Source organism: Eriocheir sinensis, chromosome 38 (genome assembly GCF_024679095.1).
Source record: "Eriocheir sinensis breed Jianghai 21 chromosome 38, ASM2467909v1, whole genome shotgun sequence".
NCBI lineage: Eukaryota > Metazoa > Arthropoda > Malacostraca > Decapoda > Varunidae > Eriocheir > Eriocheir sinensis.
This window is the reverse complement of record NC_066546.1, coordinates 11,850,489-11,868,500: the sequence shown is the minus strand read 5'-3', so window position 1 is coordinate 11,868,500 and position 18,012 is coordinate 11,850,489. Positions and strand designations below refer to the sequence as shown.

Sequence of the window (18,012 nt, the reverse complement as noted above, 5' to 3'; positions counted from 1 at the left end):
ACACATGAGGGACCGGCGCACACACACACACACACACACACACACACACACACACACACACACACACACACACACACACACACACATTTATACTGATCAGTGTGTTATAGTTTCTAAACACACACACACACACACACACACACACACACACACACACACACACACACACACACACACACACACACACACACACACACACACACACACACAAAGTACATACACGTGCATATATACATACATAGTTACATATTTACACACAAGTCAACATGAATATTTATTTTATGTAGACGAAGACACTGAGTTAAGCACTTATTTTACACACACACACACACACACACACACACACACACACACACACACACACACACACACACACACACACACACACACACACACCACTATATCACATGACATTAAACCCTTTTATTATTATCTATTCAACGACGTGTATAGTTGTATTTATGTATTTATTTATTCACTTATTTTATTTATACGTTTATCTCACTCCACTAAACTCTCTATATACACACGCACGTAAGACACACACAGATAGATAGATAGATGGATAGACAGGGAGACAGAAAGATAAAGAGATTGAGAGGGGAAAGAAACATCAGTATTCTCACAATTCTAACCAGATATATAATTCTCCCTTTTCAAAACATCAACAAAAAACAAACCTTTAAACATCATTAACATCACTGAGGCTGAGAGATCATCCCCTTCCTGTTTTTTTTCAGTGCTTCAAGCTGCCGAGGAGTGGAGGAAGAAAGAGGAGAGAGATGGAGAGGTGGAGGAGGGGAGAGAGGCGGTGTTGTGTCTCTCTTCCCTCACCATCTGGCTACAAGAAGACACACGAGGAGACATTGAAGGGAGGACCAAGGCACGGTTCGAGGGGAGAGGGAGAGGGCCACGCCAGCACCCATCATGATCCTGCCTCCCCCGCTTGCCTCGCCGGTGTTCTGCATGGCCGCTGGGGGACCTGAGGAAAGGGAGAGAAAGGTTAGTTGTGCCGCGTGCATCTCCGACATGGTTCATCTTTGTTCTAGGTATTTACGACTAAACATTTTTTTTAACGTTTTCATCAGTTTTCCATTTCAGTTAAACATAATTCTTTCGGAAGCGTCAAGAGGCATGGGGGTTGTGTTGCCTCAGTGAACAAGCTAGTCTCTCTCTAATCTTATGAACAGATACGTGCATGGACCTTTAAACATGGAGAGAATCAAGCCTCAAAAGTCTTTATTATCACAATGTTTCGTTACCAGATTTCCTGACACTCGTTATTCGACCAACCAAATCGTAAGGGGGAATGCACAGCTAAATGGGTCATGTGTCGTGTACCCCTTATCGGTATTCGAAATAACTTAAAGCCCCGTACTCACAAACATTCAGGGGCTTACACACCCACATTTGGTAAGCCTTTTGCGGAGGTTGTGGGTAGTTCCATGGGTAGTTTTATGAGCCTAATGATAGTATGACAAGGCTTCTTTTTTTTACAGTAAAGGAAGCAGTTCAAGGGCAAAACAAAAAGAAAATAATGAAGAAAAAAGCCCGTTGCATCGTGAATATGGAAAACACTCATGAAAACCAGAGTAAATTTGTTGATAGACTTTGGGAATATTTATTATGAGGGACGATAGCCTCTGAGAGTAGCGGGCTCAGCAAGACATGTGTTAAAATTCGTTAGAGAGCCCCGTGTTAACGTTGACACTTCCCTACCCACCTCAACACCAACGAACGAAACCACGAACGGAAAGTGAGGGCGCGGGATTATTCCATAGAGTTAGGGAGCGACGGGGACAGGAAAAAATGTAAATGGACGGAGAACATTTTTCAAAACAAAAGAATAAACTCCGTTGCTGAATACTAAAAGCTGCGAAAAAAACAGAGACCAAACAAAAGTAATAATATAATGGAAACGTGTCCAGGAAAAAAAAAAGTGAAGAACAGGCAGATGTTGGCGGCGGCAGGATGAAAAAGGGAGGAAAAATAGAAGAGAGTGAAGGGTGAGAGAGAGAGAGAGAGAGAGAGAGAGAGAGAGAGAGAGAGAGAGAGAGAGAGAGGAATAACGATGAAAATATAAGAGAATCCACCAGCTGTCCCTTCCATCATCACCACCACTACCACCACCACCACCACCACCGTCACCACCACCACTACCATCCACCTCTACTACCACACCCACCACCACCACCATCTTTACCATGACGACCACCCTCACCCCCCCTCTTACCATCACCACCACCACCATGTCAACCACCACCTCTACTACCACGGCACCACCACCACCACATGCGCCTTAACCAGCACCACCACCTCCATCAGTCATCCCTTCCACCACCACTACCAACAACAACCGTCCCTTCTCCCACCACCACCTCTACCATGATCACCTCCACCTCTACCACTACCAGCACCACCACCATCACGTCAATCAACACCAACATCAATTCCTCTTCTGCTTTCACAACCAAAATCATTACTAACACTCACATCATGTTTTTCATCACCACCAACTACATCACCACTTAACCTAAATCACCACCACCACCATTACCATCAACAGCTATTTTAACATCCATATTACTACCACCACACTCACCACCATCATCACCAACACTACCGTTACCACTATGACCACAGAGCCATCACCAAAAAAAAAACAAAAAAAACATTACTGGTCATAACACTTACAAGCACCATCACCACCATTACCCACCACCTCCACCACCATCACCACCACCCTTTACAGGTACACAGCCACAGGTAAAGGTGAAGCAGGACTAATGACCCTCAAGACCCTAATCTCTCCCCGCAGAACCCATACCGATGATCCATTTACTTGCAAAAAAAAATATCGGAAACAGCTCCTCATTCTCCTCATTCCCCTCCAATGACCTTCACTTCTGTCTGGTCTTCCTTCCTTGCCTCCTCCTCCTCTTCCTCCTTCTCCTCTTTCTTTTACTGCTACTACTCTTTCTATTTTTTTCTACCCCTCCTTCTCCTTCTGCTTACACTATTCTTTCTCTCTCCCCCTTCTCATCTACTCACCTTCTTCCTCCTCCTCCTCGTTTTTTTCTTCCTCATCCTCTTCTTCCTACTACTTTTGCTACTACTACTACTACTACTACTACTATTACTACTACTACTACTACTACTACTACTACTACTACTACTACTATCCCACCTTTTCTTTCCACAATATTACCTTTTCCTTCTTTCTACTTAACTACCTTTCATCTACTTCGACTAAACCTCTTACTCTACCCCTTTACCTCCCCCCCTCTCTCTCTCTCTTTCTCTCTCTCGCGGGCATCATCACCTCCCCCTTTCCCCCCGCGCCAATCCCTCCCTGGCCTCTCCTTTACATCCCCGCCGCATTACCCTTCACATTTCCGATACTCATCTCATATAAAGGTTTTTCTTTATTATATGATTCTCCGCGGCGAAGATTGGAAATTTTGCGCCCGTTCTGAATGTGTGTGTCCTTCATGAGAGGAAGGGGGAGGGGGGAGGGAGGGAGGTAGAAAGTAAAAGGGAGGAATTTTGCAAAGTACACACACAGAGAGAGAGAGAGAGAGAGAGAGAGAGAGAGAGAGAGAGAGAGAGAGAGAGAGAGAGAGAGAGAGAGAGAGAGAGAGAGAGAGAGAGAGAGAGAGAGAGAGAGAGAGAGAGAGAGAGAGAGAGAGAGAGAGAGAGAGAGAGAGAGAGAGAGAGAGAGAGAGAGAGAGGATTGATAAAAAAGGTCAAAAGTTAAGGGAAAAAATAAAAATAAAAACGTAGAAAAATAGATGAAATAATTGAATAGTTAAAATAGAAGATCGTTAAGAATTAAAAAACAAAAACAAATTAATGCCAAAAAAATGACATCCTTTTTTCCAACACATCATTTTCCATTTTTTTTCTCTTTTCTTTAATCTCATTTCCTCTTTTTCCGCTCGGTGAGAAAATAACAATCTTTATATCATCAGCACATAACCCAGCCTCCTTTTCTTTTCCTCATGTAATTTTTTATTTATTTTTCCTCTCATTTTCCTTCTCCCACAAGTCCTCCATCACTCCTCTGACACACCAATACCACGCCCATCATTCAAACATTAAAGTACACCCTAAATTAAAAAAGAAAACGTCCCATTGACCCGTAACCAAATTTCTTCCATCCCATTTTCTGTGTTGCCGGCATTGCGGGAGGGACTATAAAGCTTCTCTGCCGTGAGTTTGTGCCGAGTTTTCAAAGGATTATGTCACACGATCCTTTTAATGGGAAATGAGAGTGAAAAAAAGCGAGCCTGGACAATTATTAAAACCTGTGACAGTCCTTCATCTAATCGGATTATTACTGGCTTGTCATTCAACCCACTTTTGCTGTTAATGTATTTGGGGTTAGGGAAGGGGAGGAGGGGATGTATGGGGTGGAGGGGAAGGTAGGAAGGTAATATGGGTAAGAAGTAATCGGTAATAGGTAAGAAAATCAAGGTCAAACGGAAGGAGAAGGGAAAAGAGGGTAAGCATGAAAATTGGGTAAGTCTGGACCGTAGTTAAAGTGAAGGGAGGGAAAGGCAAGGCAAGGATGGGTAATGATCTAAATGGGGCAAGTTGTGGGGATAGATTAAGAAGTGAAGGGTGAAGGGAGAGAGGAAGGATAGGTAAAGGTGAAATTGGGGTGAGGTTTGGGTAGGTTAAGAAGTGAAGGGAGAAGGGAGAGAGAAGGGAAGGATGGGTAAGGATGTGAATGTGATAGGTAATGAAGTGAAGGGAGTAGGGAAAGAGAGAAGGGAAGGATTGGTAAGGATGAGAATGTGATAGGTACAAAGACATAGACAAGAATTGGTTCACCATTAGAGTGGTGGACGAATGGAACAGGCTTGGGAGCCATGTTGTGGGTGCCAATACCATAGATACCTTCAAGAAGAGGTTAGATAAAGCCATGGATGGTGAGGTAAGGTGGGGTTGAGTGTACAGGAGCTGCTTTGTATAGGCCGACCGGCCTCTTGCAGACTCCTTACGTTCTTATGTTCTTATGTTCTTATGATAAGAAAAAAATAATCTAGAAAAAGTGCAGGTACAGTTAAAATGGAGCAGTCGTAAAATTAACACTAGAAACACTAGACTACATTAGGATTACACAAGGATATAAGGAGATAACAAAAGGCTAACACACAGTATTTAGTGAAGAGAAAGGAAGAAAACAACGGCTGGGAAACTAAAGTGAAGCGGCGTCTTTAAAATTCGATGGAGATAAAACCATGAAATCGACAGTTCATTAGTGAAACAGACGGATGCTGACCGGACACCGTTTGGGAGACAGATAAGACAGACGCGGGGAGGGGAGGAGGGCTGGCGGAGACGGATATAATGGCGAGGAGAGGAGGAGATAGAAACGGATGCTGAGCGAGAAAAAATATAGAAACAGAGAAAACAGAGTCAGAAATGGTGAGGCCGAGATGCAAATGGAGAAAGATTGAACACGCACAGAGAAACCAGAGAGCCACACCCGCGAAGAACAAAGGCTGACGGGCAAAGGGAATCAGAACAGAGAAACAGAATTATGAAGAAGTGCAAATGCAGAGATTAAAGCAGAAATATACGTAGATGTACAATATTGAGCCGTCCCCAAAACTGACAAGATTAAAGAGCTTTCGTGGAGCAGTGGTTAGCGTGCCTAGCTACCAATTCGAGGGCCCAGGTTCGAATCCCGGCCCGGGCAGTCGGCGTACAGCTCACCCAGCTGTTCATCCTCTCTTACTGGCTGATCGAGAAATGAGTACCTTGGGAAATCTGGGGAAGGTAAACCGAGGTAACCCGGATGTCACACTGGTCCTTGCCCCGAGGCAATGGTTCTTCCCGCCACAGGCACAGAGGGCCAGTGCGACGGAGCCACGCGCAGGTGTGGCCTGTGCTCCCAACTTTCGCTTTTACCTAAATTGGAAATATGAAAATAAGGGTAATCTACATGAAGAGAAGGCGGTTTCCACAAAATAAGGAAGAAAAACAATAAGAGAAACAAATAGACAAATAAACAGTGTTTTCCGAAGAATACGTATATCGCCCGCCATACTGGACATTTCTTTACCGGATTTTATCGGAAAAGGTCTGGACCAGTCCCTCGAAGCATTCATGGTCTGTATTCGACCAACAAAATAAGGAATATGAGGAATATTCAAACAGTTCATATTTTGATTTTCCCCAAAAATTATGCAGTTTGAAATATTCACCTAAGAGCGTTCTTAAGTGTATTCGATGGCTATATGTTAATCCGTTACTTGAGATATTTTGGTGATGGACAAAAAAAACAAAAAAACAGACAGACATCAAACCAGAAAAACAGATAGACAAATAACGATGAAAACATTATGTCTATCCTCGTACAAACTCACAAATACTCAAGCGCGCAAACAGACTACAAACACAAGCCCACACTTTTCTTATACAGCACAGACACACCACACATCCACACAGGTAGACAGGATGACCAAAGCAGCGTACCTGTCACATGCACCTTGATTGAGGCGGAGGTGGCCAGGTGAGGCTCACAGCGGTACTCCCCGGCGTGGTCCCAGGTGAGGTTGTTGATAATGAGCGTGCTGCTGTACCTGTGTTTCATGATCCTGACGGGCTGGTTGGGGTAGTAGTTCACCATGCTGCCGTTGTGGTACCAAAAGATGTACTGAGGTGTTTCGGTCGCCCTCTCCACCACGCAGTGAAGGCGCAGCGTGTGTCCCTTGTGGAAGTGTATGGATGGGTGCCCCTCGATAACCGCCCGGGCCTCTGCGTGATGGAAGGAAGGGAGATAGAGCCATTACAACTATTCACTAAAGCCACAGAGGAGATTACCTGGGTTCTCATGGGTAACTTTTCACTACAAGGTGCAGCAATCATGTACAACTATCACCAGGGTCACAAAACAGTCCATGAAAACACCAGCAACATCTACGAAAGGCTTTTCAAACTTGCGACCTAAGGAGCCGATACGTTTAAGAATAAGGCCTATAGTGTCGCCTCATTTCATAAACGTTGTGTTAGTATTTAGGAACGGGTATGTGGATAGTGCGCCTTTCTAATTCCGCTTTTGGAACGGGAGACAAAAGAAGCATGAGACATTGGAAGAAAAATATGATAGTGAGGAAGAGCGAGTGAAAGGGAAATATAGATAGATTAACAGAGAGTGAGATACATAAGAAGCGTTATTTAGTTAGTTGAAGGTAGTTAGATGTGTTGGATTTTCACCTAGTCGACATATTAATAACAACATTTTTTTTTTTTACAGCACAAAGAGCAACTCAAGGGCAACAAAAAGAACATGTAGGGGAAAAAAAAGCCCGGAGCAACAGTTAGCGGGCTTTTTTTTTTTACATTTTATTTTTGTTGTCCTTGGGTTGGTCTCTGTGCTGTAAAAAAATACAAGCTTAGTCATAGAAGGCGACGCAAGAAAATCAACACAACTAACTACCCACGCCTCGAAAAACGGTTCAGAAAAGACAAATCATCCACATAAATCTTAATGAAGACCAATGCGTATAAAAATTCAGGCGATAGTGTTGATGGCGGGGAGGTGATGGTGGTGGTGGTGGTGGTTTTGTGGGTGAAGGGAGGGAAATGGATCGAGGTGGTGAGAGGTGGTGGTGTGATGGTGATGGTATGTGTGTGCTTGTGCGTGAGAGGCTGTTGGTGGTGATGATGTTTGTTGTTGGTGGTGGTGGTGATGGTGATGGTGGGAGGTGATGTGATACTATATTTTTCCACCCCATTTTTGTCTATCACTATGTCTCACGCTTATGTATCTCTATATCATTCTTTCTGTATCTCTATCACAATGTATCTTTTATAATATCTCACTCAGTCTCATTTTTTTTATGTTATCTCGTATTACCCATCTTATGTACTACCTCTCAATGTCTATCTTCCTATATCTCCATCAATTTATATATTTTTCTTACAATTTCTCGCTCGCTTTCTCATTTCCTTTTTCTCTTTATTTATCCCTATGTCTATCTTCCTATGTCTCTATCAATCTGTATATTTCATTTACAATTTCTCACTCACTTTTATTTTCTATACAACTGTTTCACGCCTCTTATGTATCTTTCTATGTCCTTTTCAATGTCTCTCATTAAATCTCTCTCTCTCTCTCTCTCTCGTTCATTTTCCTCAGTCTCATTCTGTTTCCATCACTGTCTCACGCTTCTTATGTACATCTATTTCTGCCTTTCTGCATCTCCCAGTAAGTCAATTTATCTTTCTCTCGGTTTTTCTTACGTGTATTTTTTCTCCCAATACTCACCCACGACCTTGAGGGTGAAGAAGAGTGAGGTGGGCGGGTGTGTGGTCAGCTGGCACTCGTACAATCCGGCATCAGACAGGCGCACGTCCCTCAGCGACAATTCCCATAGCTGTTAGTAAGAGAAAAAGAGGTTACTGAATGATGTAGCCTTCTCTAGTGCCTCCCTCTTGTCTCTCCTCCATGCTCTCCCTCCCCTTCTCCCTCTCACTCATTCTATTCTTATCTTATTTTCATCTCTACCACACCCCACACATCTTCTCGTCTCATATATCTCCAATCTCCAATCCCTTTCCCATTCTTAAACGTTAGCGATTAATTTCCTTTTCCCTGCTAACCGACTACACCTTCATCTCATCGTGACGGATCAATCTATTATCTCTCCGTCTCTTACCTGTCACTTTCTCGCTGCTTCGCCTGTCCCCCTCGCACCTTCATTATCACGTTCCTCCCTTCAAGTCACGTCAACCTAACACACCTCATCGCCTCCTCCTTCTACTCTCTCTTTCCCTCAATCTCCATCTATTCCTTTTTCATCCCACTTCACAATCTCATTCCCTGTTTACTCTATATCTTTCTCTTCTTCACTTTTATATTCCCTAACCGTCTCCTTTACCCCTCTCCCTCTCTCACCACCGACTCTCTGACCTTTTCTTTCGCTATTCCTATTCACTTTCATTCACCCACCTTCCTTCACTCTCACTTAGTTTCACTCATTTTCTCATTCCCTATCCCTCTCCCTCTTATCTCTCATTCTCTTACCTTCAATCTTCCAGTCCCTCTCGTTTTTTCACTCACTCATTTCCTACCCTCTTCCTCTCTCATCTCTTCTCCCTCCCTCTCTTCTTCTCTCTCACGCTCCTACTCACGTCCTGGTTTTTGATGTGCGCCACGGAGAAGCGGTTGTCGGAGGAGTACACCTGCGAGCCGGCCGTCAACAGGTGGTCCTCGTCTCGCTTCAGCCACGTCACCTGGGAAGCAAAGACACGTGTTGGGGTTAGGTAAGTTATGGGCTTGGACTTCCGTTTTCTTTGACGTGTTTTATCTTCTTGTCTGGCGGTGTGGTTTTCTTTTATTCGTGTTTCCTTATAGCTAGTATAATTACCTCCTCGTATATTTGGTTATAATTTGTTGTGTATTTCGACTGTTTATTTGTTTTCCTATTATTGTTTTTATTTTTTGTTTCGTTTTATCTTAGTGAATGGTTTTCTGTGATATTGTTTACTTTCTTTTCCTAATCGATCGTGGTATGTTCAGTTTCTCTTTGCTTATTTTGTTTTCTTTTCTCTGATGCTATTGTTTTCTTTTTCCCGTCTTGTTTTCTTATCTGGTAGCGTCGTTTTCTTTCATATGGTGTTTTTCTTTGCAAATTTCGTGGTATTTTCAGTTTCTTTGTTTTGTTTTGTTTTCTTTCATTTAGATTTTCTTTTCCGTGGGGTTTTCTTTTTTTCCTTTGTTCTCTTTCATTTGGGTTTTACTTTCCGTGGGGTTTTCTTTTTTTTTTGTTCTTCCACTTGGGTTTTCTTCTCCGTGGGTTTCTTTTTCTCTTGTATGTTTTCCCAGTTCTCTTTTACCTCTCATTGCTTTATTTCTTCTTTATTCTAACCAGCTATTTTCATTCGGTTTCTCTCTCTCTCTTTATTTGCTGACATTATCTGCTACTTGATTCTTCCTTTTTTTTGTATATTTTCCAGCCTATATTCAAGCTTTTATTAGGTTCACTTTCCCCATCAGTTTACTAAGCCTCTTTTCTGGTGTTATATTCACTCACGCGTCACTTTCGTAATCACTCGGAAAAGATGATACTGGCTCGCTGTTTTCTTTACAATATTTTACTTTAGTTTGTACTTTTTCCTATTTTTCATATGATTTTCCCTCAATATCATACTTTTATCCTATTCTTTATAAAATCAACCACTATAATGAGAGCGGTGAGTAACGGGCTTTTTTTCTACACTCTTTCTGTTGCCCTTGAGCCGTGTCCTTTGTTGTAAGAAAAAAAAGCACTATGATGCATATTCTCACTCCTAGTTTTCACGTTTTTCACTCGATTTCGTAAGGGAAACATCATCTCCCTTGTGTGCCGTTTAGGTTTGTCGCTCTCCTTTTACTGCACTCACACCAGTAGTCTAAAGCGAGCGAAGAGATCCAGCAAGAGATATTGAGACGCTTTAAATGATACCTTATGTCAATTCATAGGGAGGTAGTTAACAGCGGGAACAGGGGCGGGGTTGGTAAGTAAAATATGGTGTGTGGTACCGTAGACTTGTACATGGGTAACCAAAATAGCTACGTTAAAGTCTACGGTAGTACCACACCACCTTTCACTTACCTTGGCGCGCTTCGATGGCTCAGGGCTCATTAGATACTGCAATTAAATGGGATTCCAATATTTAACGTGTATATCCCTCAAGAGACGAACCAGAACACATTTTGGACCGTGGCTGAGCGAGAATAGGCTGGCAGTGGAGGGCGGAGGGCGCTTTCCGGCTGTTTGTGAACTCATTAAATTTGATCTGATCGTCATGCTCTGAGTTATTTTTTTTACCTCGGTCTCTTTAATGAGCCTGGCTCTTTAATATGCTGACCTGCCTGCCCTCCAAGGCTGCCGCGTCACTCAGTGCTGCTTTGGCGCGTGACACGAATCAAATGAAGCTTAAAATAAATCGGAAAACCTTACTGATATGAGCCAACGCGAATGAAAAAGGTTTAAGATAGAATGTGAAAGGAAGAATGAAACAGAAAAAGAGCAAGAGAAACGGGAAGTACTAGTGAGAGAGATAATGATTAATCCTTCTAGACAATACGAGTGAAGGGTTAATGAAACAAGGAGTAGCCCAACGGGTGATGAAGACCTGAATATGGAAGACCCCGTGAAGCAGAACCGCGTGTGTGAGTCGGGAAAAAGATGAGTGAAACGGGGCGGGATTAAAGCATTGTTAAAGGAAGAAGCAAATAATAATGCCGAGTGAATTAGAGCTTAATGAAGGAAGACTGGACGAATGAAACGGCAAGTGATGGATAGTTTGAATTAGTTATCGCTCAGACTTGGTAAATAATGTAGATATAATTTAATTCTCTCTTTCTATCTATCTATCTCATTCACCATTATATTCTCTCTCGTATACATATATTTCCCTTCTCATCTTCCCACTTTCTCTTTCCCTCCCACAGTCTTTTCCCTTCTTTTCTCTGGTACCTATTTCCCTTTCTCTTCCTTGCCCGTTTTAGAAGCAACCAAGCCATCACAAGTGCCAAATGAAAGAGAAAAAGAAGGGAAAGAAGCGAAGAATAGGAAGAGGAGGAGGTACTGGAGGAGGAGGAGGAGAACGAAGCTGGAGGAGAAGGAGGGGAAGCTGGAGGGGAGCAAAAGGAGGGAAGGGGGAAGAGGAGAAGTAGGGACTGGAAGAGAATGAAGCAAGAGGAATAGGAGGGGAAGCTGCAGGGAGAGTAAAAGGAGGAAGAGGAGGAGGAAGAGGAGGAGGAGGAAGAGTAGGAGGGAACAAGGAGAAACTATAGGAAAATGCAACAGGAGGAGTAGGAGGGGAGACCGAAGGGGGAGCAAAAGAATGAGAGAGGGAGGAAGAGGAGGAGGAAGAGGAGGAGGGAACGAGCTTAGTGGCGCGAAAGATTGCGTGTCGTACCATCTTCTGGACACAGTATTCCTGGTTGCAAAGTTTTGATTGAATTTCAACACGGATGAGCGAACGAATCGGCTCCATCATAATCCACGCCCTGCTCTCTCTCTCTCTCTCTCTCTCTCTCTCTCTCTCTCTCTCTCTCTCTCTCTCTCTCTCTCTCTCTCTCTCGCTCTCGCTTTCGCGGTTCGCCCCTGCTCTACCATTTTTGCGGCCCCGAAAAGGTTAGGGAGGGCCAAAAAAAACTAAAATTGGGAAGCGAGTGAATTGTTCGCCGTGTGTTTTTCACGTTCTGTTTCCGGAGAGTGTGTGTGTTGTTTGTGGTGTTGCTGGCGGTGGTGGTGGAGGTAGTGGTGTGGTGGTGGTGGTGGTGGTGGTGACAGTGGTGGTGGCTGCGATGTCACGGGTTTGTCGGTGGTGATGGTGGTGGACGTAGAGAGGACGGAACACACACACACACACACACACGCACACGCACACTCACACACACACACACACACACACACACACACACACACACACACACACACACACACACACTGTTTTTACTGGATTATCATTAAATGTCACACGTTCGTTTAAAATCATCCATGCGAGTGTTGGTCAAAATTGAAATTCTCTCTCTCTCTCTCCCCTCTCCCCCTCCCTTCATCCTTTTTCACCCCTTCTCCCCCCTCCACCCCAGTCCTTACTCCCTTCCTTTCCCTCCCCTCCCTCCCCTCCCTTCATTCATTTTTATCCCCTTCTCTCCTTCCCTTGCTTCCTTCCCTTCTCTCTCTCCCTTTATCCAGATTTACCCCTTCTTCTTCTCCCCATTCACTCCCCTGTCTTCACCCATATTCTCCCCTTCTCCCTCTCTCCTATACTCCCTTCCTTCAATCTATCTCACCCCTTATCTACCCTTCTTCCCTTCCTTTCCCTTCCCCTTCTACTCCCTTCCTTTCATCCAGTTTTATCCCCTTCTCCACCTATCTCATGTTTTCCTACTTTCCTTCCTTTTTCTCCATATCTTTTCCTCTTCTCCCCGTCTCAAAAATGGACTCCAAAATTTTCGTCTTTTTTCTACTTATTAATTAACAAAGATCAGATACTACTCTTTTTCTATTACTTTCCATTAATATCCCATCTCAATGTTCTCTATTTTTCTGCTATTTTCCTTTTTTTATTCTCCCTTTTTTCTAGAAACATGCAATTAAGGGATTTTATTTATTTGTTTCTCGCGGCAAGCAATAGTTTTCGGCCTCGTACATCTGGCAACCTTGCACAGACACCCACGAACGGCATACTTGTCATACATTGTCGTACGGCCGAAGTTATGTTATCGTGTTTTCGTTATTTTGTTTAATGAATACCTCGGAATAAAACTTACGCTGGGATGAACTCTTTTTGTGCCGTCGAAATTTTGTTGTTTGGTAGGAATGGGAATGGTCTCTTAGTACTATTAGAACTACTACCACTACTACTACTACTACTACTACTACTACTACTACTACCACTACCACTACCACTATGAACCTTAGCTGCTCAATACAGCAACACTACCACTACCACCACCACCACCACAACAACAACAACAACAAAAACAACAGCAACACTTCACGATCACCGCAACACCACGCAACACAGCAACACAAACACCAGGAAGCAGAAACCACAAATACAAGTCTCTCTCACACTTTCAATCAAGCAGAGGATTGGAGGTTATTGAAGCTACTCTCTCTCTCTCTCTCTCTCTCTCTCTCTCTCTCTCTCTCTCTCTCTCTCTCTCTCTCTCTCTCTCTCTCTCTCTCTCTCTCTCGCTCTCAGTCTCTCTTCGTTTTTCTAAGTCTTAAGCTTTCTCGAGAGCTGAATTGACGTCAAATTCGTCGTATTTTTTTCGTGTTCTTTTATATTTTTGTTCTTTTGGTGGTGGTGGTGGTGATGGTGGTGATGGTGGTGGTGGCTCATGAATACACTAATTTTTATCGTTCTATAATTTAAGCTGTATATTTTTGTTTTTTGTTTTGTTTGTTTGTTTGTGTTTCGTCATTTTTTTGTGGTGGTGAGTTGTTAGGGGGAGGGGGGTGTTGATTCGGTTTAATTTCGTGTTTTAATTTTTTTTATTTGCCTTCGTGTGTTTTATATATTTTTTTTTATTTGCTTCTTTATTGGGTATGCTTTAGTTTTTGTTCTTTTAAGTTTCCGTGTTTTCCTGTTTTAGTTTTTTTTATTTGTTTGGTTTCGTGTTTTTTTTTGTGTGTGTTTCTTGTCTGTTTTTTGTTTGGTTTCGTGTTTTTTCTCTTTTTTTTTATTTGGTTTCGTGTTTTTTTGTTTCTCTTGTTTGTTTTTTTGTCTGTCTTGTTTTTTTGGGGGGGTATCGTGTTTGTTTGTTTTCTTGTTCTTTTGTTTGTCTTGTTTGTTTGTTTGTTTTGTTTTCGTCTCGTGTTTTTTTTTGTTTATTTGTTTGAGAAAGAGAAAGAAAGAAAGAAAGGAAGAGAAAGAGAAAGAAAGAAAGAAAAAAAAAAGAAAAAGAGAGAGAGAGAATATATCTTTCGTATTTACCACAAACTCGTACTCACAAAAGTCGAGAAAATTATCCACATATTTTGCAAGGCTACACTGGAATCAAGAGTCCTCTATTTTCTTTTCCAGCTTTGTGCAGCGAGCGATGAACATGAAAGAGTCAGGAGGTGCAGTAAGAACAACCGCAACAGAAAAAAAAGAAAACTCTCATCCACGAATGTTCGCAAATGCCAACGTTCTTTTTCTCTATCACGACCTTTTAACTGAAGAGCAAAAATCAGTCTATTTGCATTAATTAATTTGGTACGAGAGAATTAGAGTGTCGTTATTTCTGGGTACTCATCACTGACTTCCTTGAAACAATAAAAAATGTATGCTGTGTGATTTTTTTTTGTCTATACGTAACCATTTTTTTACAACAAAGGAGACAGCTCAAGGGCACAAAAAAAGGAAACATTAATAAAAAAGCCCGCTACTCGCTGCTCCTAAAAAGAATCCATAGAGGCGGCCGAAAGAGGGGTTAATAAATGTTGCCGATACGGTGGAAATGACTTTAGTATCATCGAAGAAGTGGAATGAGATAGAAGGAATAGATAAAAATTGGAAAATAAATGTGGCATGAACTGATTTCGAGGTGTGTTCTTTAATTAACATAAGGTATCAATGAGAGAGAGAGAGAGAGAGAGAGAGAGAGAGAGAGAGAGAGAGAGAGAGAGAGAGAGAGAGAGAGAGAGAGAGAGAGAGAGAGAGAGAGCACACGTGGGTTGATTTGTTCCATTAACAGGAGAACGCGTAACCATGCAAGCACACACACACACACACACACACACACACACACACACACACACACACACACACACACCAAAAAAAGCCAAACCCAACGAATTTCATATAAAAAAAGTTAGCCCGAATTTCAGTCACTGGTCAGCTAACTCGCACAGGACACTCCAACTTTCACCTGCTCAAACTGCTTTTTTTTACCCCCTTTTTTTCGGTTTTCGGCGCCACAGTATCAGCCACGCCGTCACCAAAACAACAACACAGCTTGGTGACCGCCCGAGGATTGAGTGGTGATTGTGGCGGAATGAGTGAGTGAGAGAGAGAGAGAGATTGAGAGTTGAGAGTTGAGAGTTGATAGTTGATAGTGAGAGATGATAGTGAGAGCTGAAAGTGAAAGTGAGTGAGAGTGAGTGAGTGAGTGAGTGAGAGAGTGAGTGAGAGAGAGAGAGAGAGAGAGAGAGAGAGAGAGAGAGAGAGAGAGAGAGAGAGAGAGAGAGAGAGAGAGAGTTGTGATAGTGACAATTTGATAGAAACAATATAAGAGAAAAAAGGTTAGTTTAGTGATAAAAATAGATAGATAGACAAATAGATAGATAGATAGATAGATAGATAGATAGATAAATAGATAGATAGATAGATAGATAGTTTTGATAGTGACAGTGATAAAATACGATAAAAGAGAGAAAATTAAGATAGATATATTGATAAAAAGATAGACAGAGAGACAGACAGATGAACAAAGACCTGCTGAGCCACGTCGCAGGTCTTGTGTGCCTTGCTGAACTGGGTCTGTACTTGGTAAAACAACTCGGCGTGACCCATAGTGGGAGGATTTTGGCCTTCAGCTTCCGGAAACTCTTTACCAAGAGATCAAACCAACAGACTGGCTGAGCTTCATCGCAGGCGTCTACGATGTTTTTGAGCAGGGTATGTATTTCGAGGGGGAGGATTTTGTCCGATGGTCAGAATTTTGTCCTAGTTCTCCTGAGATTTTTTTAACTGGGTTTGCACTTCGTGAATTAACTTAAATTAATGTGAAGCAGATGGCTGTGCTTTGCTGGCATCGACGTTACTCAGGAGGTCCTACTGTGCCTCACTGGCACTGACGTTGCCCAGGAAGTCTTCATTAACCGACTTTTCTTTACAGATCCGTTGGGCTCCTCACAGCGTCACCGGCGTTTCGTTCACTGACTGAATCGCCAGTATTTTATCAGCACCGCTGTTTGTTCCTCTCCATTTCTTCTGAACAGATACATGTAAAAGTAGAGACGCGCAAGAGCTGCCGGTGGCCGGGGTACCACACACAGGCTCGCCGACCTCGGCGCCGCATGCGTCGCCCAGCCCCAGAGAAGAGCGGCTGAACCGCCGGCATTTTGTTAACACAATTTTCTCAGGCATCATCTGACCCGTGGTAATGAATAAGGGGGTGTTTCCCTGACTGCCCCTTGTACATGGGAAATTTTAGGGAGCTTGGATCCTTCGTTGTCAGACACCAGGCCAGCTCATCAGTCTTCGTTACCTACAGCCTGCCTGAGAGAGAGAGAGAGAGAGAGGAGGGGGGGGGGATACAATTTGTGTTGTTGCGTGCATGAAATAATGGCGTTGATATTCAGCACTGTGACCGCCTCCCTTCTCTCTCTCTCTCTCTCTCTCTCTCTCTCTCTCTCTCTCTCTCTCTCTCTCCCTCTCCCTTTCTTTCTTATTGTTGTTTTTCATATCTCCTCCATTCCTTTCCATCGTCTCAAACTTCTCCTCACTCTTTATTCTAGTTACCAGTCTCCTTCTTTTTAGTTCTGTTATACTCTCTCCCTTCTCTCATTTTTCATTTCCCTCTATTCTCTAAGCTCTAAAGGTTTAATTTCTATTCCATGCTCTCCTTTCCCTCTAAAGTTTGAGTTGAATAATTTTTCCCCTTGTCACCTTCTTGCAGTTTTGTATTCTCTCCTCACGTGTCTTTTCAACGCTTTTCAATTCTATCTTCATTCTTTTCTAGTCTCTTCCTTTCATTCACCTCATCGTCATTTCTACATCCCCTGCCTCTCCCTGTACACCTCTCCTCTGCTCTCCTCTCGCTTCTCTTCTCCTCTCCTCTCTTCTCCGTCCCTCTCCTCTCCTCCCTTCTCCTCTCCTTTCCTCTTTTCTCCCTCTCATCTTCTCCCCTCTCCTCTTCTCTCTCTTCTTTTAACCATCCTTTTCTCCTTTCCCTCCTCTCCCTCCCTCCCTCCCTTCCTCCCTCCTGCGGCTCCTCTCCGATATTTCTCTTTTCGACACGTGGATTCATTAATCAGGTGGACGATCTTTGGATGATTAACCTAGGATGCCTGTGACCGAGGAGGAGGAGGAGGAGGAGGGGTACAGGAAAAGAGGGAGCAAAAGTGGAAGAGTGTGAGAAAAGAATAGAGGAAGAAGGAGAAAGAAGAAATGTTAAACGAGAAAACAAAGTGAATAATCGAAAAATACAGATTGTAGTTGTTTGTGTGGAGAATGGGTGGCTGAGTGGTGCGATGGAGGACTCAGGTTCAGATCCCACACGCCGCCGCAAGTTGACATTTTCACGCATAGCCGAGTGGCCGAAGATTACCCACATGCTCTCACGATGACCAACTCTCAACCCGGACTCTAGCAAAACTCTGTGAAGGAGATCATGTTGGTGCACCGGGGGACAGCATGAACCAGGGAAGATGGCGCCACTATAAAAACACTTTCCCGCGCCACTAACGAGCTGGGTCCAGTGAAGAAGATCAAGTTGGGGGACAGCATGAGCCAGGGAAGATGGCGCCACTATAAAAACACTTGCCCGCCCCACTAACGAGC

At 43.2% G+C, this 18,012-nt stretch overlaps 1 protein-coding gene and 1 long non-coding RNA gene across 4 annotated transcripts in view; one reads left to right on the top strand and one right to left on the bottom strand.

Moving 5' to 3' along the window:
• Nucleotides 1-309: 309 nt before the first annotated feature.
• The window catches only part of LOC127008661 (zwei Ig domain protein zig-8-like), a 130,036-nt gene continuing 112,333 nt past the window's right edge, over nt 310-18,012 (bottom strand). The window contains exons 3-6 of one of the 3 annotated variants that reach the window (XM_050880963.1): nt 9,148-9,249; nt 8,282-8,390; nt 6,594-6,768; nt 310-982 (exon numbers count right to left, since the gene is read on the bottom strand). In XM_050880963.1, the coding sequence (XP_050736920.1) occupies nt 745-982; nt 6,594-6,768; nt 8,282-8,390; nt 9,148-9,249 (624 nt within the window). In that variant the 3' untranslated portion in view covers nt 310-744. Of the gene's footprint in view, nt 983-6,486; nt 6,769-8,281; nt 8,391-9,147; nt 9,250-18,012 lie in introns of all 3 variants that reach the window. The other 2 variants (XM_050880962.1, XM_050880964.1) reach the window with 2 other exon arrangements.
• On the top strand, nt 9,143-14,798 carry LOC127008663 (uncharacterized). The gene is made up of 2 exons (XR_007761231.1): nt 9,143-9,279; nt 14,548-14,798. It is a non-coding gene; the product is annotated as an uncharacterized LOC127008663 (long non-coding RNA).